Raw genomic sequence first — 20,251 nt, 5'->3', positions numbered from 1 at the left:
TTCCCTCAAAAATGTTTATACCTATGGACAAAGATATGTGCAAGGAAGTTCATTGCAGAGGTGTGTGTAATGCAGAAAACTAGACATCTGGAACAGTACTAGTCAAAGAATCGGTCCATGAGATTAAGCAAATAACACTAGAATATAAATCAGTGTAGTGCTTTCTTCATCCAGATAGTCTTGCAAAGAAAAAAAAAAAATGTCAGCTGAAATAAACAGTAGTGTGATACCCACTGATACAGTTGACATATTCTGGTGCAAGCCCTCAATATCTCTGTGGATTGGTAACAAATAGTTTGTGATCTGTGGATATACTTTGAACAGCAATGTTCTAGAAGTTTCAAGATACAAAAATTATATATAAACAAATACTTGGAAGGGATCATGTATCAGAATAGCTACTCTCTCGGGGTTGAAGAGAAGATTATGAATAATGTTTTGATTAATTTCTTTTTAAAATACTTTGAATCATTTAAAAAATTAAGATACATGCTGAAATAGCAGTTCTCTTTGTATTTATTTGTAACTATCACTGATTGTTTTGCAAATGCTGACTTTTCTTTGTAGTTATGTTCGAAGAGGTGAAAGCCATTGGTGGATGAAGGGCTCAACTCCTACCCAGATCTCAGAGATCATCATTAAACTTATTAAGGATATGGCAGCAGTGAGTTCCCATCCTTCTGATCATTATGTCAATGAAGTGCAATAGAAATCTGATTAAAACAGGCAGCTTGTTCTACTACATTAATAGCAGAAGTACATTAGTGTTATTTTGCTTTACTTAAAGCCTCTGTTTAGTAGGTTAACACACCCATTTGTCTTTTCATTCAGTGATATATTTGTTTTTTGTGTAAACTTCATTTCAAGCTTCCCAATTAATTTACTTAAGAAACTAAACTTTAAAACTTAAAAAATAAAATATACTTTTTGAGCTCTACAAATCAGCCAGAATCCAAAAACCTGAAAGAAAAACAGGGCTCCCTGATGCGATAGTTTCTCATTCTTTTTAGTTCTCTCCTGGTTTACAAAACTTTTACTCTTCTTTGTTAATATACTCTACTACTGTCTTTAGATGTTGGCTTTTCAGGGAGATCTGGGAGTGTGGAGGAAAGGAAACTGTTTCTCCAGAGTACATGGCTCTTACTGTTTGCTCCATATTGCTAGTTTCCTCACATTCCGTTATATTTCCAGGCTGAGGGGGGAGAAGGTGCTGTGGAGTGTGGGCTCCTGAGAGGCAGACCAGACAGAAGGAATTTTGGAGGAGGAGTTGGAGAAGGAAATGCCCTTTGTTTTGTTTTGTTTTTTAGAAAAAGAGAGAGCACCCAGCAGGGGAGAGGGGAAAGGGAGAGAGAGAGAGAGAATGAATGAATGAATGAATGAGGGAGAGAGACTCTCAAGCAGGCTCCACACCCAGCACAGAGCCAGATGCAGGACTCGACCCCATGACCCTGGGATCGTGACCTGAGCCAAAATCAAGAATCGGACTCTCAGTCAACTGAGCCACCCAGGCGCCCATGGAACTGCTCTTTTAAGAAATTGATGGCATGTGCGGGGCGCACCTGGGTGGTTCAGTCGGTTGAGCGTCCGACTTTGGCTCAGGTCATGATCTCACGGTTTGTGAGTTCGAGCCCCGCATCGGGCTCTGTGCTGACAGCTTGGGTCCTGGAGCCTGCTTCAGATTCTGTGTCTCCGTCTCTCTCTGCTCCTCCCCTGCTCACATGTTTACCTAAATGTAAGAGGAAATACCTTTGAGCTCCATAGGAGAAGAGTATTGAGACCTAATTTCTTATTGGCTTTTCACTCATTAAAGTAGTGATTAGAAGTTGAGTTTTTCATAGAGTTGTGATGGATTTTTATTTCGAAAGTATGGCCCTTGATCTAAAGTTGCATTAACAAATAAATCTTTCCTTTTTCTTGAGAGCTGTTATTTAAAAGAGAATTTACTAGTATGAGTATACATTTCTGGTTGCTTATTAAACTATTCTCTCCTGCTCAATAGGGTCATCTGTCTGAAGCATGGTCCCGAGTGACAAAAAATGCCATCGCAGAAACCATCATTGCCTTGACCAAGATGGAGGAAGAATTTAGATCTCCAGTGAGATGTATTGCAACAACTAGGGTACGAGGTTTTTTTCATTTTATTGTTGCATGGTCTTTTTCCATAATAGGTTTGATTAAACTTAAATCAATAATTCAGCTTAATCCAATTTTTTTGACCAAATATTCTATTTATTAAAAAAGTGTGAAAGGCTTTTTTGAATTATGAACTAAGTATAGTGGTTATAAAACATTCACATTGACTGTTATGTGTTCTCTATCGCTTGTTTTTGTTATTATTTAGGAAGCTAAGGATAAACTGGTTAGAAAAGGCTAAGACCTTGTGTGGTCTTTCTGATGGTGTATTTACTATAGCTTATACAGTAAATTTAGTGTCAACATTATTCTCAGATACGCTGAAAGTCCTTTGAAGACCAGGCCCTCCCTACTCATTTTGGTACTGCCCAATTATTCTAAAGTAGAGCCTACTTACTGGATTTATAGGCCTTCTAAAAAAGTAAAAAGTGTATTCCCAGAGCAGGGTGGGGAAGAATCTCTTAGCTGGGGAATAGGATTGCATTCTTCAGATGAGACATCTGTAGTAATTTTTAACCTACCAAATTTCATGTCCCATATACTTCCAAAAGAGATTAGGGATTTCCTTGAAGCCAGGGCAGTGTGTCAGCATTAGGAAGAAGTAAACACTGGCAGAAGTAGCTTGATAATCTTCACAAGTCTGCAAAAGAAGACAAATTGTATTTCTCTGGGGAAGAAAAAGCCACCCGACACTCTGCTGCTAGTGAGGGTGATGTGTGAAGCTTACTCTGACCACACCACTTCTCCACGCGTGCACTTCTTCGCCCTACACTCCCCTCTCTCCTGGCTTCCTTTGGTTTTCTTTATCTGTTTTTTTTTTCCTTTTTCTAACTTTTCCCTGCCTTACTCTTCATCTCTATTCACTCGTAAGCACTTTTTAAGTAATTAACTATTTTTTAGTAATGAAGAAATGTGTCATGTAAAACTGAATTTTAATCCTTTAAGCCCCAGAAAGTTTTAAACTGTTTTTGAGGGCTGTATTCTGAAGTTTGTTAGACACGTCCTTGTTTCTGACAGAGTATACCAAGCATAGTGCTAGGCATTTAGAGGTGTACAGAGACTTCTGAGGAGCTGTTATTATCCGGAAGAATTTAATAAGTACCCACCTACCTACTCATGGGACTGTGTAAAATTAGACAACCATTATACCACCTTCCTTGGAAGGTAGTGCCTCAGGCAGGTGATGCTAGTTGGAAAAATTTGCAAGAGGCATTGGTACCATAAATATTCAATTTGTAAATTTGTTTACTGATACAGTGTTTATATATCCCAATAAGGGATAATTTTATGTCAGGTGAAAAACAGAATGGTTCATCAGAGCAGCAGTGATTTATTCAGTAAATATTTGAGTGCCTACTGTGTGCATGACACATACAGCAATGAGCATGTGTGCCTGGTACCACATCAGGAAAACTGGAGTACCACTGGGCATCCATGTATTTTCAAATTCAGCTAGCATTGAGCTGTTGTTATGGTCAGGCAGTCAGTGTTTTACAAGTCTTTTCTAAAAATTCAGTGTTGTGACAGCCTTTCCTTTTAACAGCTCTGGCTTGCTCTAGCATCACTGTGCGTGCTGGATCAGGACCATGTAGATCGTCTCTCCTCGGGGAGATGGATGGGAAAGGATGGACAGCAGAAACAAATGGTAAGGTCAGAATTGTTTTATAAAGCCCCGTCTTCGTGTCTTCTTTTTCTTTATAAGTAAGCTTTAGCTTAGCTTAAAAAACAAACAAATCTGCAAGTCAAAATTGCACAATTAGTGGAAAGCTTTGTCACATAGCCCAGCTCATCTCACAAATCTGTTTCACTTAGGGTCCTTTCTTCATAGTCTATTAGGGGCTTTAATTACTATATAAAAGAGCTTTCCCCTTCTCTGAGCCATGTTTGCACCACATCAAAATGTGCTTTTAGCCACATTCTCATTATATATCTAGACTTTACACTAAATGTTCCCAGTCTTATGATAAGAAGGAAATAAAGCATTAAGAGAGGGACCGTGACATACCATTTGTTCACAAATATACAGTACTTAAAGTAGGTTTGCTAGGTGTGCCTACATTCACTGGAAGGGAAGACGTTATATAGGCCTTTTCAACATTTTCTCATTAATGTTTAAGTTTCAAAATGAATAATTTATTCATTTAGCATACAGAATGTTTGAACACAGGGGGGAGAAAATGTCTTAAGTCATTAGTCAAAGCATACATGTTTATTTTATTAATCATTGAAACTGCTCAGCACATTAATTATTGAATTAGGGGTTTGGAGGGATTTTTATATTTAAGTACACTTGCCATAATTCTGTTTAATGTTCAGATTCTAAATTCCTAATAGACTTCAAAACAATAACGTTACTGTTGTGAATAAATCACATTCCATTTGTATGTGTGTCTGAAACTTTCTTGTTACTGTAATGTGACATGTGGGAATGCCTTATTTTAGCCTATGTGTGACAACCACGATGATGGAGAAACCGCAGCCATCATTCTATGCAACGTGTGTGGAAATCTGTGCACCGACTGTGACAGGTTCCTTCATCTTCATCGGCGAACCAAAACTCATCAAAGACAGGTGAAGATGTCTGCCTTTACACGCAGAACAGCATCTGGAGCATAAGATACATCCAATAAATTTTGAAATAAATGTGGGAAGGAGGCTCGGTGTACTGGGAAAAAGGGACTATGGGATCAGAGACCTCAGTGGCGTTCCCAACTGCCTCACTTACCAGCTGTGTAAAATGACAGTTGTTTAGCCTCTCTGAGACTTCATTTCCACATTTAAAAAAACAGGGTTGTTGTGAAGATTCAGGACAAGATTGTAAATATCTGAAACTTCTTAGAGTGCTTCATGAAGAAAAGCCATTATTGTTTTTGAGCAATTAAATGTTACACTTCCTCTTTCCAAGTGATAAATAAAACATTTTCCCCTTTTCTTTAATGAATCAATAGGTCTTCAAAGAGGAAGAAGAAGCTATAAAGGTTGACCTTCATGAAGGCTGTGGTAGAACCAAATTGTTCTGGTTGATGGCTCTAGCAGATTCAAAAACAATGAAGGCAATGGTGGAGTTCCGCGAACACACAGGTAAAAGGATTTAAGATCGAACCGTGACTACTGAACTGGATGATACTGATGTGAATTATTTAATGTAGATTATTTTGAGTATATTCTGGTAACTATGACATCACCGATCACTGTATTATTGTATTTACTAGACACTGTTATCTAGGAGAGAGAACACTAGACTACAAGTCAGGAAACCTGGTTTGTCACTCACTAGCTGTGTTACCATGAGCAAGTCATTTTATCTCCAAAACATGTGATTTTTCATTTTTGATTTTTTTTTCTAAAGTAAATCTGGTTATATTCTCAGCTTAAAGTTACATTGAATCTTATGAATTCTTAATTTCCAGCACGTCTGTAGTCTGCCATTTGACACAAATTTGTGATGTTGGAGTTACTGTGCAAATCTGAACAGATTTAAATAAGAGTAATTTTTCATGCTACAAGAGCATGGTCTTTCTCATAGCTGATTTCTTTTTCTGCTATCATCTAATAGGGGCATATAATGCATTAGTAAGTGTTCTAATGTTCAACCATTCTTGTATGCATGAGTTAAACTATCCTTATAAAAATTTTTTTTCCTGTAAATATTGCTGAATTCTGTGTATTACTATTATATTTATTTTTGTATCTGTGTTTTCAAATGTGCTTGGTCTACATTTTTCAAATCTTCCTATTCTTTTTCCTGTTGTTCTGTTTTGTTTTCTGGATTCTGTTACATCTTTGATGATTTCAGACATTTAATTTCCTTTTCATATAGCTCTGTCAATTCTAGTTCCTTGGATGGGAATTCTTCTGTGTTTTAAGTTTCATATTATCTGATGATAGGTTTTCTTTTATGCCTTGTAATTTTATTATAGTAGTTCTGAAAGAGTTATCTTTCTTTTGTGTATTCTTACTTAATTTGTATTATATTTTGTATGTGCAAAATATTTTTATCTGTGTTTTTGGAGCTGGGGATTTGCCATATCTGCTCAACCTCCTATCTGTTTGGCTTCAGATAGATCTTTAGTTTCTTGTCCCTTTTTTGTGATTAGCTCCTTTATAATTAGGACTGCTTACAACCCTTCTGTAAAACTGCCAGGCTGATTTTCTAGTGATAGCAACTGATACATACCTGATTGTCCTGTTGTTGTTTTTTTTATTTAGCTGGGTATTAAAATATGTAGCAAACATATCCTTAAGGAAGATTTTTCTTTTTCTGCTTGAACCTAGGCAAACCCACCACAAGTAGCTCAGAAGCATGCCGCTTCTGTGGTTCTAGGAGTGGAACAGAGTTATCTGCTGTTGGCAGTGTTTGTTCTGATGCCGATTGCCAGGTGAGTATACAGTTAGACAGTCAGGCTGCCCCAGTAAGGAATAGCCTGTATTCCCTCGGGACATATTTACTGCATATAAATAAGAGTTAGAGTTCAGCATCACTTCAGTTTTCTAAGTTAGTATATTCCTCATGTCAAGAGTTAAATTCTTGGGGCACCTGGGTGGCTCAGTCAGTTGGGCATCCTACTTCAGCTCAGGTCATGATCTCATGGTTCATGAGTTTGAGCCCTGCATTGGGCTGTGTGCTGACAGCTCAGAGCCTGCAGCCTACTTCGGATTCTGTGTCTCCCTCTCTCTCTGCCCCTCCCCACTCATGCTCTGTCGCTCTCAAAAATAAAGATACATTAAAAAAAAATTCTTTTTAAAGAGTTAAATTCTTTATCAGAGCTAGAGAATGGATCAGATAAGTTTCTCAAGCCTGAACCAGACTGTGTGTGTTTATCAGTTACCACCATAATACATATTTAATGTTTGCTTTTGTGCTAGAAACAGGTAAAAAGTCTATGGACTGCATTTCTTTACCTCTTACATACTTTACTCACTTATTTCCCTATAAAAAACTTCCAGTATTTAAGAATTCTGTAGTCCTGAACATCCATACACATATTCCATGCTATCCAAATATTTTCAGTTCTTCAATTCAGTTAACAAGAATTTGAATAGGGTCCAGCTATGAAAGATACCTGTATATTTTTTATACCCATTGTAGTGAGGAGATAGGTAGTAATTGGAGATTGTATATCAGGAATTTTTTTGCTTCAGGACTATGCATGAAAATAAATCCACTAAAATTATATTTCACTTTTTTATCAGCATTCTCTTTATGTGAAGTGAAAATTTAGAACAAACTGTGGGTTGATGCGGGGGAGGGGAGAGGGAAAAATGGGTGATGGGCATTGAGGGGGGGGCACTTGTTGGGATGAATACTGGGTGTTTTATGTAAGTGATAAATAACAGGAATCTATCCCCAAAACCAAGAGCATACTGTATACACTGCATGTTAGCCAACTTGACAATAAATTCTATTTTTTAAAAAATTACACGTTAAAAACCTTGCTAATAATCTTTAAGTTATATTCAAATGAAGAATAAAAAAAAACTTTATTGTTACATAGCCTCAATGTGTATTTCCTGCGGGAAATATCTTGGAAAATTAATATAATGGATATAATTACCAGGAGATATGCCCTTTTTGATATTTTGAATGCCATCATAATTTATTTTTAATAGGAATATGCTAAGATAGCCTGTAGTAAGACGCATCCTTGTGGTCATCCATGTGGAGGTGTTAAAAATGAAGAGCACTGTCTGCCTTGTCTCCACGGCTGTGATAAAAGTGCCACAACGCTGAAGCAAGATGCCGATGACATGTGCATGATCTGTTTCACCGAGGCGCTCTCAGCAGCACCAGCCATTCAGGTTGTCTCAGCTCTTAAAGTGTTACAAGTGTCTAGAATTTAAAACGGGAATTATAAATATATTTGTTATTAAACCTATTTTATATCTTTGGAAGAAAATGTCCCACTAACCTATTTTATATCACTTAAACCTATTTTATATCATTGGAAGAAAATGTCCCACTAACATCTTCCATTTCTTGAAGAGCAAATTCTGTCCCTTTATGTTTTTTCCATTTTGTGTGCTCACAATTTGTGATTTGTGTGAGTCTGTATAATCAATAGAATGTATAAAATATTCTTAAGGGAGGAAAAAATAATAAGGTTATCTAGTAGCCACTCTCTTCTTAATTTCGAAAACCCAGAATGGTAGCATTATGCAATTGATAAACATAGCTATATATGTAATGCATTTGCATACATCTATAATGTTAGTAATATTATTGAAGTTATAATTTGCTAAATAAGTTTTTAAAACTTTTACCACTTGTTTATATTTTCAGTTTTTACGACTGCAAAATAATGAATATTCTCAAAAATAAATCTTAAAACCTTTAAATCAGGAGTTCCTTCTTTCTACCAGAAACAAAAGTGAATAATTTTAAATTGCTCCCTAACGTGGCTTACTCTTTTAAGGTGTCATTAATACACGAATGGTAACAAATTGGGAGAAGCTGAAGATGTAGTTTATAATATTTCATGAATAACAGAGAAGATCTGAAATTTCATTATTCTAAACTTGATTTTCCCTTACCTGCTTTAACTAGCACCTTGCATTGAACATGGAATAATCTGCCATTTATTCAAGTGTTTATTGTTATCACATTTGCTTATATCCCTTTCTTTTTTTAATTTAAGCTGGACTGTAGTCACGTATTCCACTTACAGTGCTGCCGACGAGTTTTGGAAAACAGATGGCTTGGTCCAAGGATAACATTTGGCTTTATATCTTGTCCCATTTGCAAGGTATGGAGAGAATCAGAAACTGTCTACTTTCTATCTATTTTTATCTTTACCTTCATCTTTCAGAATAAACATGTCAGCACCTCTTGGTGTCCTTCTCGATTTACTTTTTACCCCCGTTCCCCACCAGTTTCTGCTCTTTTCATCCAGGTGTGCCAGAGAATATTATAAGATCCCTCTATTATAATGCATTTCAAAACAGTAAGTGTCCATTAAAAGCTGTTTAAATGGAATTAAACATATCACATCAGAAAATTCATTTAGACATCATCATGCATGGTGTTTGTCACCACTTTCACATCAAATCCTGAGACACGACAGCAGGTGACGACCAAAATGAATGAGTCTGTGGTGCTTGTAGCTTCTTACACCTGCCAATAAAGATGAAGTCTGTGTTTTCAGAGCCAATAAGACGAATTCTTTTAGAGCGTAGGTAAAACAAGGAGAAGATTATTAACATTTTGACAAATCTCTTTAAAGATAGTAAACAAAGTAGCAACTTGATTTGGCCAGCCAGTCATGATTAACAAAAAACCTGTTTCAGAATGTGACTGACAGTGCCTTCTCTAGTAATTCTTCATTCCTTCCTCTGTTAAGTTCTCCCTATTTCCTTCAGATGTGCAGACTGGTATAAAGGGTATAAAATGGAAAGACTTGCTGCAATCATTGTTTAGTTAGACTGAGGAACAATCAAAAATATTGTAATAAATAATTTTCTCTCTCTTCTTATATGGTGCCACAGAAAAGGTCACATTTAGGAAATGATATACGAAGGTGATATACAAAGATATACAAAATACTACCTCTTCATCTACCCTACCCTAAAGAACCAGGACACTCACACAGAGGGAATGGGTCTTATTTGTGGCAGCAAGGCAACCTTTTATTCCCAGAAGAGCTAAGGCAACAGAAGATATATTTCAGACTCAGGAAATATGAAGATAATGAAACAGAATTTTCATGCTTTATGTCTCATTTGCCCCCATTGTCCCTGATCTCGGAAAAATGTGGGCTTGTGAGGGTTTTACAGGATTATTTTTAAACAGTATTTTATTTAGAAAATGTCCACTCTCTGGTTATCTCCTAACACAGTGCTTAATTCTTAGATGCACACTTAAGTATTTGTTGAATTCATAAATAAATGATTCTGTTAAAGAATGTTCATTTTTTAAATTTCAGAACAAAATAAATCATATAGTATTAAAAGACCTGCTTGATCCAATAAAAGATCTCTATGAAGATGTCAGAAGAAAAGCCTTAATGCGATTGGAATACGAAGGTCTGCATAAGAGTGAAGCTATCACAACGCCTGGTGTGAGATTTTATAATGACCCCGCTGGCTATGCCATGAATAGATATGCATATTATGTCTGCTACAAATGCAGAAAGGTATGCTGTAAATTATCATGGGAATTTATAAGAACTAGAGATTACCTATGTGATTAAGAATTGAATTGTATAATGATACTGAATTCTTATATCTTAAGGCCGAAGTTAAAAATGAGAAAGCTTGATACTATGTTTTAAGTTGAATTTTTTTACTCAATTTGTTTTGGGATTTTTTTTAACCTGTACAAACTATTTCCAAAGCATGTAGTATTTCTGTACACAAGCCACTTCACATCAGTAATCTCCTGTTTGCCAAATCCAGTTAGTTCTTAAATAAATCTCTCCTACTTGCTCTTACCACCATTTCCTCATAAAATTCCTTGGCTTCCAAGATGCTACTCTTGGAAAGTACTACTCTTTATTTCTGGTTATTTGTCTTTAACTCCTTTATAAGGCTCGTTTTCATTTACCTGCTCTGTATAGATTTAGTTTCTCAGCACTGTATTCTTGCCTAATTACAACCTTCTTACCTTTGCAGAGCTCTTGTTCACCAAACATCTGTATCATTCTGACCTTGAAAATTTTTTGAGACTTAGATACAAATATTTAACTGCTTGCCAGACATTTTAATTTTTTCACAGATACTTCAAAGTCCACATGAGAAGTATTACATTCATTGACTTTGACTGTCTCAGTGTCTGGTCTTTATTTACAAAGTCTTATCAATTCTGTCTCTAAATATCTCTGAATTCTTTTTTTTCTATTACATCTTCAGCAACCCTAATCATTTTCTTTGGTAATTATAGTAGCCTTCTTACTGAGCCCCCTGTGTGGAGCCCCTAACCCCTCCATTCCATCCTTTACACTCACATTGCTACTAGTGGATTAATATTTCTAAACCTCAAGGGGCGCCTGGGTGGCTTAGTGGGTTGAGCATCCGACTTCAGCTCAGGTCATGATTTCATGGTTTGTGGTTCGAACCGTGTCGGGCTCTGTGCTGACAGCTTGGAGCCTGGAGCCTGCTCCGGATTCTGTGTCTTCCTCTCTCTCTGTCCCTCCCCCACTACTATTACTACTACAGTATTAAAATTTGGAAAATTCTCACGCATGATTATCAAAGCAATAGAAGGAAATTTAATGTTTCAAAATGAGAAAAATTACTCAAACTTTGCCCTGAGAAAGCAGTTTCTCTTCACTACTTAATATATTTTTTATATTTATTTGGAATATTATACATTCTTTTGTTATTTTACTTTGACAGTACAGTGTTTGGAGTTCCTACTGTATGCATGAGTTTATTCCAGATTAAAGTAGCTTTATTTCATACTCCAGTCTAACTATATGGGCATCCACTGGGCACTGCAGGGGAGAGTCTAATAGATAATAGTATTTTCTAAGACCTCTTGATTTTACTTTCAGTATCCTCATACTGTATCTTCCATGACAAGGTTTTTGTTGTTGTTCTCCGCATAGGCATATTTTGGTGGCGAAGCTCGGTGTGATGCTGAGGCTGGACAAGGGGATGATTATGATCCCAGAGAGCTCATTTGTGGTGCTTGTTCTGATGTGTCCAGGGCTCAGGTGGGTAGCACATTTTAATAGAAAAGACAGTTTAGATATGTTAAGCTCCTATTTTTTTTTCAAAAATAATAATATAACTAAGATGGTGGGAATAATACAGCAAGTTTTTGCCCAGTGTTTATAGCAGTGTATAATTTTTCAAATTAATTCATATATGTTATTTTCTTGGATGGCATTTACATTTTATAATTTTGTCTTAAATTTATCACCATATTTCAACAAGTAATAAATTTATGTATTTCACTTTCTTAAACCTGTAGCCACACTTTTAGGTTTACCTCACTTCCATGAAATCTTCATAGTACATCTGTGAGACTGAGAGATAGATTAAATATTATTAACCATTCAGTTTGGCTGACCAGGAAAAATTTACCAGGAAATCAACTGTCTTACTTATTAAATCAGATTGGCTATGATGAATCTGAGATGAGAATTTAGGGCCTTCTCCAGACCTTTTGGGCAGAGCTATGCGTTTATTCATTCATTTTTCAATGCATATATCCTCAGTTTTCCAATCAGTTTTGAGAGCTATGCATACTCACATGATACGAATCACTAAGCTACATATGTGACCGTCTTAACTGTAATTGAAATAGACTCACTATAATCTTGTGTCTGTTTATTTTCTTTTGCTGTAGATGTGTCCAAAACATGGCACAGACTTTTTGGAGTATAAATGTCGCTACTGCTGTTCAGTGGCAGTCTTTTTCTGTTTTGGAACAACACATTTTTGTAATGCTTGTCATGATGATTTTCAAAGAATGACTAGCATTCCTAAGGAAGAACTACCACACTGTCCTGCAGGTATGCTTTTAATATTTTTAAAAACATTGTTGTAATGTATTTACTTTCGAGTTTAATTTAATGATCAGGAGAGAACCCTGTTCCAAGTGGTAGAAATCCGGTTCAAACTAGACTAAAGAATCAGAGCAAATTTCTTGGCCCTTGTAAGCTTTTGACATTCTGAGTGAAGTAGAAAGATCACCATGGTGATGAGGGGTCAGGAGTTGTAATGGAAACCGGCACCTGGGGAAGAAGGAAGTCAGAAAAAAAAATCACTGTTTCGCACTACAGGGCCATGTGAAGTTTGAAATTATGAATTGATAATAGAACAGTTTTAAAGGATTTTGTAATTTTTTTTTTTTTTTTTTTTTTGAGAAGTCTGGAACCAGCACCATAAAACGGACAAGTGATTTGATCTAGAGAGGCTGGGAATCGGCAGCGTAGGGAGCGTCAGGAAAGCCAAGGAGTTAAGCCGCTGAGAATACAGGAGAAATAATTGTGTGTAGAGGCCAGGCTGAGAAAAATAGGAATATGAAACCAAAAAGAAACCCAAAAGATTGGAAGAGGTCAGGAGGCTGGTGGTTCCAATGCAGTGGAGTACCAGGCTTCACAGAAGTGGGGGAAGCAGAAGGGGAGGTAAATGTGACCAAAGAAGAGAATTTTACATGAGATATATCTGAAATTGGTGAAAATACATGCAAAAGTACTTACAGCACAATCCACAATCTTTTGAAAGCTGAGAAACATACTCTCATCCACTGCTTATCAGAGAGCAGATGCTAGAACCCTACTGAAAAAAAGCCTGTCAAAATTGCTAACACCTCTACCTTTCAACAGTCCCACTTCTGAGGATATACCTACATATGTGAGGTAAATTAAAAAAGCAAATAAACAAGACTATTCATTGCAAAATGGCTTGTAAAAATAAAAATTCATAAGCAACCCAGGTGTCCAGCAGGAGGGTGGTTACACACTAAGTACTGTGCACCATCAAAAAGAGAAAATGGTGATGAGGATAGAGTCTCTATGTACTCATATGGAAAGATGTGTAGGAGACTGTTACGTGAAAAATCAAGTTACAGGGGCCTGTGAGTGGCTTAGTTGGTTAGGCATCCGACTTCAGCTCAGGTCATGGTCTCACAGTTTGTGAGTTCAAGTCCCACGTCAGGCTCTGCGCTGACAGTTCAGAGCCTGGAACCGTCTTTGGATTCTGTGTCTCCCTCTCTCTCTGCCCCTACCCCACTTGCACTGTCTTTCTCTCTCAAAAATAACTAAACATAAAAAAATTTTTAATGAAAACTTTTAAAGAAAAAAGAAAAAATCAATTTACAAAACAAGGTATATAGTCTGCTGTCTTGTAGGAAAGGGGAAAATGAAAATATATGCTCATATTTGTTTATATTTGCCTTTAAAAAACTGTGGAAAGATACACTAGAAATTAATAAAATTAATTTACTATTGGGAAAAACCAGGAAGATAGGTAGAGATGGGAGAAAGGTGACTCAATGTATACAATGTTTTAACATTTTGATTTTTAAGCCATGAGAAATATATTATCTATTCAGAAAGAATAAGTAGGGGTTTTTTTTAAGTATAGCTACTTTTGCTATTTTGTTTATGTTAAATAGATAAAAGATTGTTCATGGCAAATAGAAATTGTTACACTCTTTCCCCTCTAAAAAGAATTTTTTATTTTAAAGTAGATGTAGTAGACTTTGAAAGAAGCAAGATCAGAATAACGTGAGGCTAGGTGTTTAGGATAATGACCAGCATAAAGATGTGAAATGTAATAGCTAGAGGAGGGTGGTGAGCTGGAGGTCAGCAAATGAAGGAAGTACGATAGGGGCAGTTTTCTGGCTCATGTTAGATTCACGGGAAGAGGGTTATTGAATTGAAAGTTGTAAGTCAGTGGTCTAGAAGTAAATGGGAACCAGGAGAGTCGGTCTTGCTTCCTGGCTTCATGACACAGAGGAGCTCAAGAGATAAGCAGCTTCTAGTTGAGAAAGTTTAGAGGCAAGCAATATCATCAGGGAAAATTCACATTTTTACTTAATGAAAGAAAGTTTCTTCTATGTTCAGAAACAAAGACAAAACAACAACCAAACACTAAAATTAATCAAGAGGTTAGCCAGCAATAAAACAAGTGTGGAGAACACAGAGGTGGATAGTCACTGAGAGGTTCCAGCAAAGGCAAGGCTTCCCTCACACATTCACATGATCACTGAGCTCTGCCAGTACAGGGACTTCACCCTGGAAACAACCATGAGCCAGAGGGATGAGGCAGGAGAGGATTTACAGAGATGACAGAAGGAGGGAACTGACATCAGTCCTGGGCATTTTCACATACATTTTCTTACCTAGTTTTTACAACCTACAAGGTAGCTGGTGTTATTCTCACCTTCACAGATAGAAAGTTAAGGCCCAGAGAAATTCAGTAGCTGGCCTAAGATCGTAACACTTAGACTGAGGCATGCTCTCCCAGCCTTTTTCACATTCATCTAACTCATTAACTCATCCATTCCTATAGAGAACTGGAATAGAGTTAAAGCAGACCCCACAGTGAAATCAGCAGGGAAGATGGGCATACATTTTACTTAGAAGGACGGAGGGATTGATTCTGTAACCACTGTCAACCCGTTAATTCCAATTTTTAATATATGGATAAGAACAAGAGTCCAGATTAAGAAGTTAAAGTAGACCATTCCTCTGTTACTTTCTAAAATAATTATTAACCACCTTCTTAGTGCCATAATACTTAGAGTTAAATATTGCTGTGCCTATTTAAAAGATGAGGGACCTAAGGGGTTCCTGGGTGACTCAGTAGGTTAAGCGTCCAATTTCAGTTCAGGTCATGATCTCACGGTCCATGAGTGTGAGCCCCACGTCAGGCTCCATGCTGACAGCTCAGAGCCTCGAGCCTGCTTTAGATTCTGTGTCTCCCTCTCCCTCTCCCCCTCCCCCACCCACACTCTGTCTCTCAAAAATGAATAAATGTTAAACAAATTTTTTTCAAATAAAAAACTAAAATAAAAGATGAGGGACCTAAGAATCAAGAAAGATTAAGTTAACTTTGCCTCACTTTTCTTATCTGCACAATGGGGACAATAGTTCCTGCCTCTATGACTGGTAGAAGATTGAGTTGACATACTAGAGCAGTACCTCAATAGCAAGCACACAAGTGTCTGCGGGTGATTTTTCTTTTGTTTTTACTTTCACTGTATTTTTTTTTAGCATCATGATTATATTACTATTTTTTACCTTCATGATTAGATTACTAACTCCTTGAAGATAGGGGCCATGTACTATTCATTTTTATATCTCCAGCACCTAATGTAACACCATTCACACATTAGGCACTGAGTAAATATTTGTTGAGTAAGTGATCGTTTATTTTCTCCCAGAAAAAAACAAGGACTGCAGTTTGCAGGAGCCATCATTTATGGTGTCGTGTACTTGAGTGTCCCTCTTCCTGACAACTCCCCCCACCCACCAGTGGGGTGGGCAGAATATCAGTGTGCAGTGTGATTTGGGGTGGCAGGTACTGATACCCACTATAATTTATAACCGGAATAATTACCTTTGTAGGTTTTAACTGCTGCTCTTACGTCTGGTAGCTGAAACCAGCAGTTGACTTCTCCCTCTGAGATGACCTGTCTTCAGTGTGATACTTACCCTCTTGCCTTGGTCTTACTCTTATATGGATAGAGGCAGTTTGTACTTGTTCAGTGGTAGTAATAACAGCTAACATACTGTGCCAGGCTAAGAGCCTCATAAACACTAGCCTTTTATCCCTCCTGTTTTCCTTCTTTTAAACCTAGAAGAGCTAAATTCAGTTAAGATCTCATTCCCCATTCATCTGGGTAAGCTTATTCCATCCAATCTCATACTTTTCTTTCAGAGTCAAAATTTACATTTATTGTTTTGGTTACTAGCTGTAGGAAACAAATGCATACTTCTGTTTCTTCCTCTGCTGTTAGAGACTCTGTATTCAGGTATAAGCCCAGCCAGGATTCCCTACACAGTCAAGTTCCTCATTTATAAAGGAGCTAAATGTCCTTTACTTTTTTTTTTTTAATGTTTACTTATTTTTGAGAAATAATGAAACAGAGCACGAGCAGGGGAGGGGCAGAGAGAGAGGGAGACACAGAATCCAAAGCAGGCTTCAAGCTCTGAGCTGTAGCACAGAGCCTGACATGGGGCTCGAACCCATGAACCATGAGATCATGACCTGAGCTGAAGTTGGACGCTTAACTGAGCCACCCAGGTGCCCCTAAAAGTCCTTTTTAAATGATAAGAAACACATGACATGAAGCACAATGATATAGCAAGTCTTTTAAAATAGAAAAGTATAGTTTTATGTACATTTTTAAGCCTCATTAAGTTTCTATTTTCCCTAAGTGCTTCTTCCAGATTGTTATATTTTATATTATGTTACCATTCATGTATTTAAGCTGATTTTCATTTTTCTACTAATCTTCCTTCAGATACTTTTAAAATAACAGTCTTTAATAATCAGTCTTTCCATTTCATCAGTGTGTGCGTTTTCTTCAGAGAACTAACATGGCTTATTTACATTTAAATTTGTTTTTACCTGCAGAAAAACATTCTATTAAAAAGTCTCCATATTTTCTCATCCAGAATAGTGTTCAATTCAACTGAACTGACAGATTTTCATGACGATTTTTGTTCATTGTTCTTTGCTTTAAAATGATATATCTAGGGGGGCGCCTGGGTGGCGCAGTCGGTTAAGCGTCCGACTTCAGCCAGGTCACGACCTCGCGGTCCGGGAGTTCGAGCCCCGCGTCAGGCTCTGGGCTGATGGCTCGGAGCCTGGAGCCTGTTTCCGATTCTGTGTCTCCCTCTCTCTCTGCCCCTCCCCGTTCATGCTCTGTCTCTCTCTGTCCCAAAAATAAATAAACGTTGAAAAAAAAAAAAGTGCTTTAAAATGATATATCTAATGTTCAACCTCACTAATCAGGGAAATGCCAAACAAAACCACAATGAGGTGTCACTTTACACCAATTAGAATGGTTAGAATCAGAAAGACAAGAAATAGCCAATGTTGGCAAGGATGTGGACTAGAAGGAACCCTCGTGCACTATTGGTAGGAATGCAAACTGGTGCAGCCACTGTGGAAAACAATATGGTGCAGCCACTGTGGAAAACAATATGGAGGTTTCTCAAAAAATTTAAAATAGAAATACCATATGATCCAGTAATTCCACTACTGGGTATTTACCCAAAGAAAATGAAAACACAAATTCAAAAAGATATATGTACTCCTATGTTTATTATAACATTATTTACAATGGCCAAGATATAGAAGCAACCCAGGTGCCCATCAAGAGATAAATGGATAAAGATGTGTATACACACACACACACACACACACACACACACACACACACAGAGTAGAATATTACGCAGCCATAAAAAGAAAGAGATCTTCCCTTTTGTGATAACATGGATGGAGACATAGAGGGTATTATGCTAAGTAATAAGAAATAAGTCAGAGAAAGACAAATGCCATATGATTTCGCTTAAATGTGGAATCTAAAAAACTAAACGAAACAAAAAAGCAGAAACAGATCCATATACAGAGAACAGTCTGATGGTTCTGAGTGGGGGAGGTAGGCACAAAATGGGTGAAGGGAGTGGGAGATACAGGCTTCTACTTATGGGATGAATAAGTCACCAAAGTGAAAGGTATAACATAGGAAATATAGTCAGTGGTATTATAATAGCTTTGTATGGTGACAGATGGTATGGCTCACTTGGGGTAAGCATAGCATAATGTATAGCTGTGTGGAAGCATTATGTTGCACACCTGAAATTAAAGTAGCATGTGTGTCAACTGTACTTCCATTAAAAAAAAAATAAAAAGGGGCGCCTGGGTGGCGCAGTCGGTTAAGCGTCCGACTTCAGCCAGGTCACGATCTCGCGGTCCGGGAGTTCGAGCCCCGCATCAGGCTCTGGGCTGATGGCTCAGAGCCTGGAGCCTGTTTCCGATTCTGTGTCTCCCCCTCTCTCTGCCCCTCCCCCGTTCATGCTCTGTCTCTCTCTGTCCCAAAAATAAAAATAAACGTTGAAAAAAAAAAATTTTTTTTTTAAATAAATAAATAAAAATGTTTAAGATGAGGTATCTCATTCATTGATAGAATAAAATCTATAGCTCATAGAGGTGATTTCTAGGCAAGATGTTGTAGGTAGATTCTGTCATTTTTAAAATTTGTATTTGTGTAACCATAGTCCTGTTATTTCTTTGAATATCTTATCAGTAATTTATATTTACATTAGGTTTGTATATATGTGTGTGTTTTTTTAATTATATGCTTTTGCCTCCTTCAAAATGTATACAGGTCCCAAAGGCAAACAATTAGAAGGAACTGAATGTCCACTCCATGTTGTTCATCCACCCACTGGGGAAGAATTTGCTCTGGGCTGTGGAGTGTGCAGAAATGCTCACACTTTTTAGAACACTCAGATTCCTTTGTCTACAGAGAAGAAGTTGCCTTCATCCCCCAAGTGGATGTGGTAAAGTTTAAACTCTGCTCAGGATAAGGACGGGACCATTTTTACATCCATGAAAATGAACCATTCACAGTGCAAGAAGGATGCCAAATACCATGTACATAATTCTTGCTATGGAAAGTTTCCCCATTATTTCAGTTTATTTTCTTTTGAACCAAGACATCAAACTTGTGAGGTGTTTGCATGTGGCCATTACCGTCATTGGCCTGTGAAGCATTGAACATTTATAGATAATTGATATAAAAGAATCGCCATGCCCATGGACTAAGAATGATGCTGGCTTTCAAGCAAAAAAGAAAAATAATCATTGTTTATTGTATACTGCCTTTTTTGTAATCCTGTATAATTGCATCACGGGTGGGGATGAAAAGAAGAATATTCTGGTTTATTTCCTAGACTGTTATTTAAAAAAAAAAAATTGTGTTAGGACTGGCATATAAATGTAATAAGTATCACACTGTATATAAAGATATCAATGTTTGTTCTGTATAAGAATTACTAAATTACAAATGCAGTTTCATTTAAACTTCTAGGTTAAGTTGAGCCTGAAATTTTAATGAAGTGCAATACTGAGTGTGCCTCATTATCTTGCAGCTGTAAACATATTGGAATGTACATGTCAATAAACCACTGTACATTTTTATACAGTGATAAAGTCTAACAACTGTGTGAGGTGTTTCTTCAGAAACAAAATTTAAATACATTTAAGGTCTAAATTCCATCCAATTTTCCTTGTAAAAAAATTCACTGACACAACACAATGATAACTTTCATAACTCTTAGGGAAAATAAGACTAGTAATGAAGTACATTTTGGAATCTTAAATAAACACTGGGAAGAACAAATAAATATATGTATTAATAAACAGACACATGCCAAAGACAGAAAAAAAACCATCTAGGAAATTGACCAACCTCTACCTTACTAACCAGAACCTTTTTGGACTTTTATCATCAACAAAATCACTTGTCTCTTCTTCACAGACTACAGTGTGTTTCTGTGGATCTTTTTTTATAGTTAACTCATAAAATTGACAATTGTTATTTATAAGTATCATAAATCAGTTTCTATTTATTTAATAGAATGACAAAAGTTTTTTTCAGTTTTGTTCTATATTCCCATTGTTGGAAATACATAAATTGATGTGTCAATAT

The 20,251-nt window shown here is 36.9% G+C and overlaps 1 protein-coding gene across 20 annotated transcripts in view; it reads left to right on the top strand.

Moving 5' to 3' along the window:
• MYCBP2 (MYC binding protein 2) overlaps positions 1 to 19,758 on the top strand; it is a 283,279-nt gene extending 263,521 nt beyond the window's left edge. For all 20 annotated transcript variants that reach the window (XM_045479572.1, XM_045479625.1, XM_045479647.1 and 17 more), the window contains 12 exons: positions 568 to 664; positions 2,000 to 2,119; positions 3,677 to 3,778; positions 4,576 to 4,704; positions 5,082 to 5,214; positions 6,409 to 6,512; positions 7,744 to 7,932; positions 8,769 to 8,876; positions 10,053 to 10,262; positions 11,676 to 11,783; positions 12,422 to 12,587; positions 18,926 to 19,758. In XM_045479572.1, the coding sequence (XP_045335528.1) occupies positions 568 to 664; positions 2,000 to 2,119; positions 3,677 to 3,778; positions 4,576 to 4,704; positions 5,082 to 5,214; positions 6,409 to 6,512; positions 7,744 to 7,932; positions 8,769 to 8,876; positions 10,053 to 10,262; positions 11,676 to 11,783; positions 12,422 to 12,587; positions 18,926 to 19,041 (1,582 nt within the window). In that variant the 3' untranslated portion in view covers positions 19,042 to 19,758. The remainder of the gene's footprint in view (positions 1 to 567; positions 665 to 1,999; positions 2,120 to 3,676; positions 3,779 to 4,575; positions 4,705 to 5,081; positions 5,215 to 6,408; positions 6,513 to 7,743; positions 7,933 to 8,768; positions 8,877 to 10,052; positions 10,263 to 11,675; positions 11,784 to 12,421; positions 12,588 to 18,925) is intronic.
• Positions 19,759 to 20,251: the final 493 nt, after the last annotated feature.

The sequence above is a fragment of the Leopardus geoffroyi genome, chromosome A1 (assembly GCF_018350155.1).
Source record: "Leopardus geoffroyi isolate Oge1 chromosome A1, O.geoffroyi_Oge1_pat1.0, whole genome shotgun sequence".
In the NCBI taxonomy this organism is placed as follows: Eukaryota; Metazoa; Chordata; class Mammalia; order Carnivora; family Felidae; genus Leopardus; species Leopardus geoffroyi.
The sequence above is the reverse complement of the archived record's forward strand: the minus strand, read 5'-3'. Positions and strand labels throughout refer to the sequence as shown.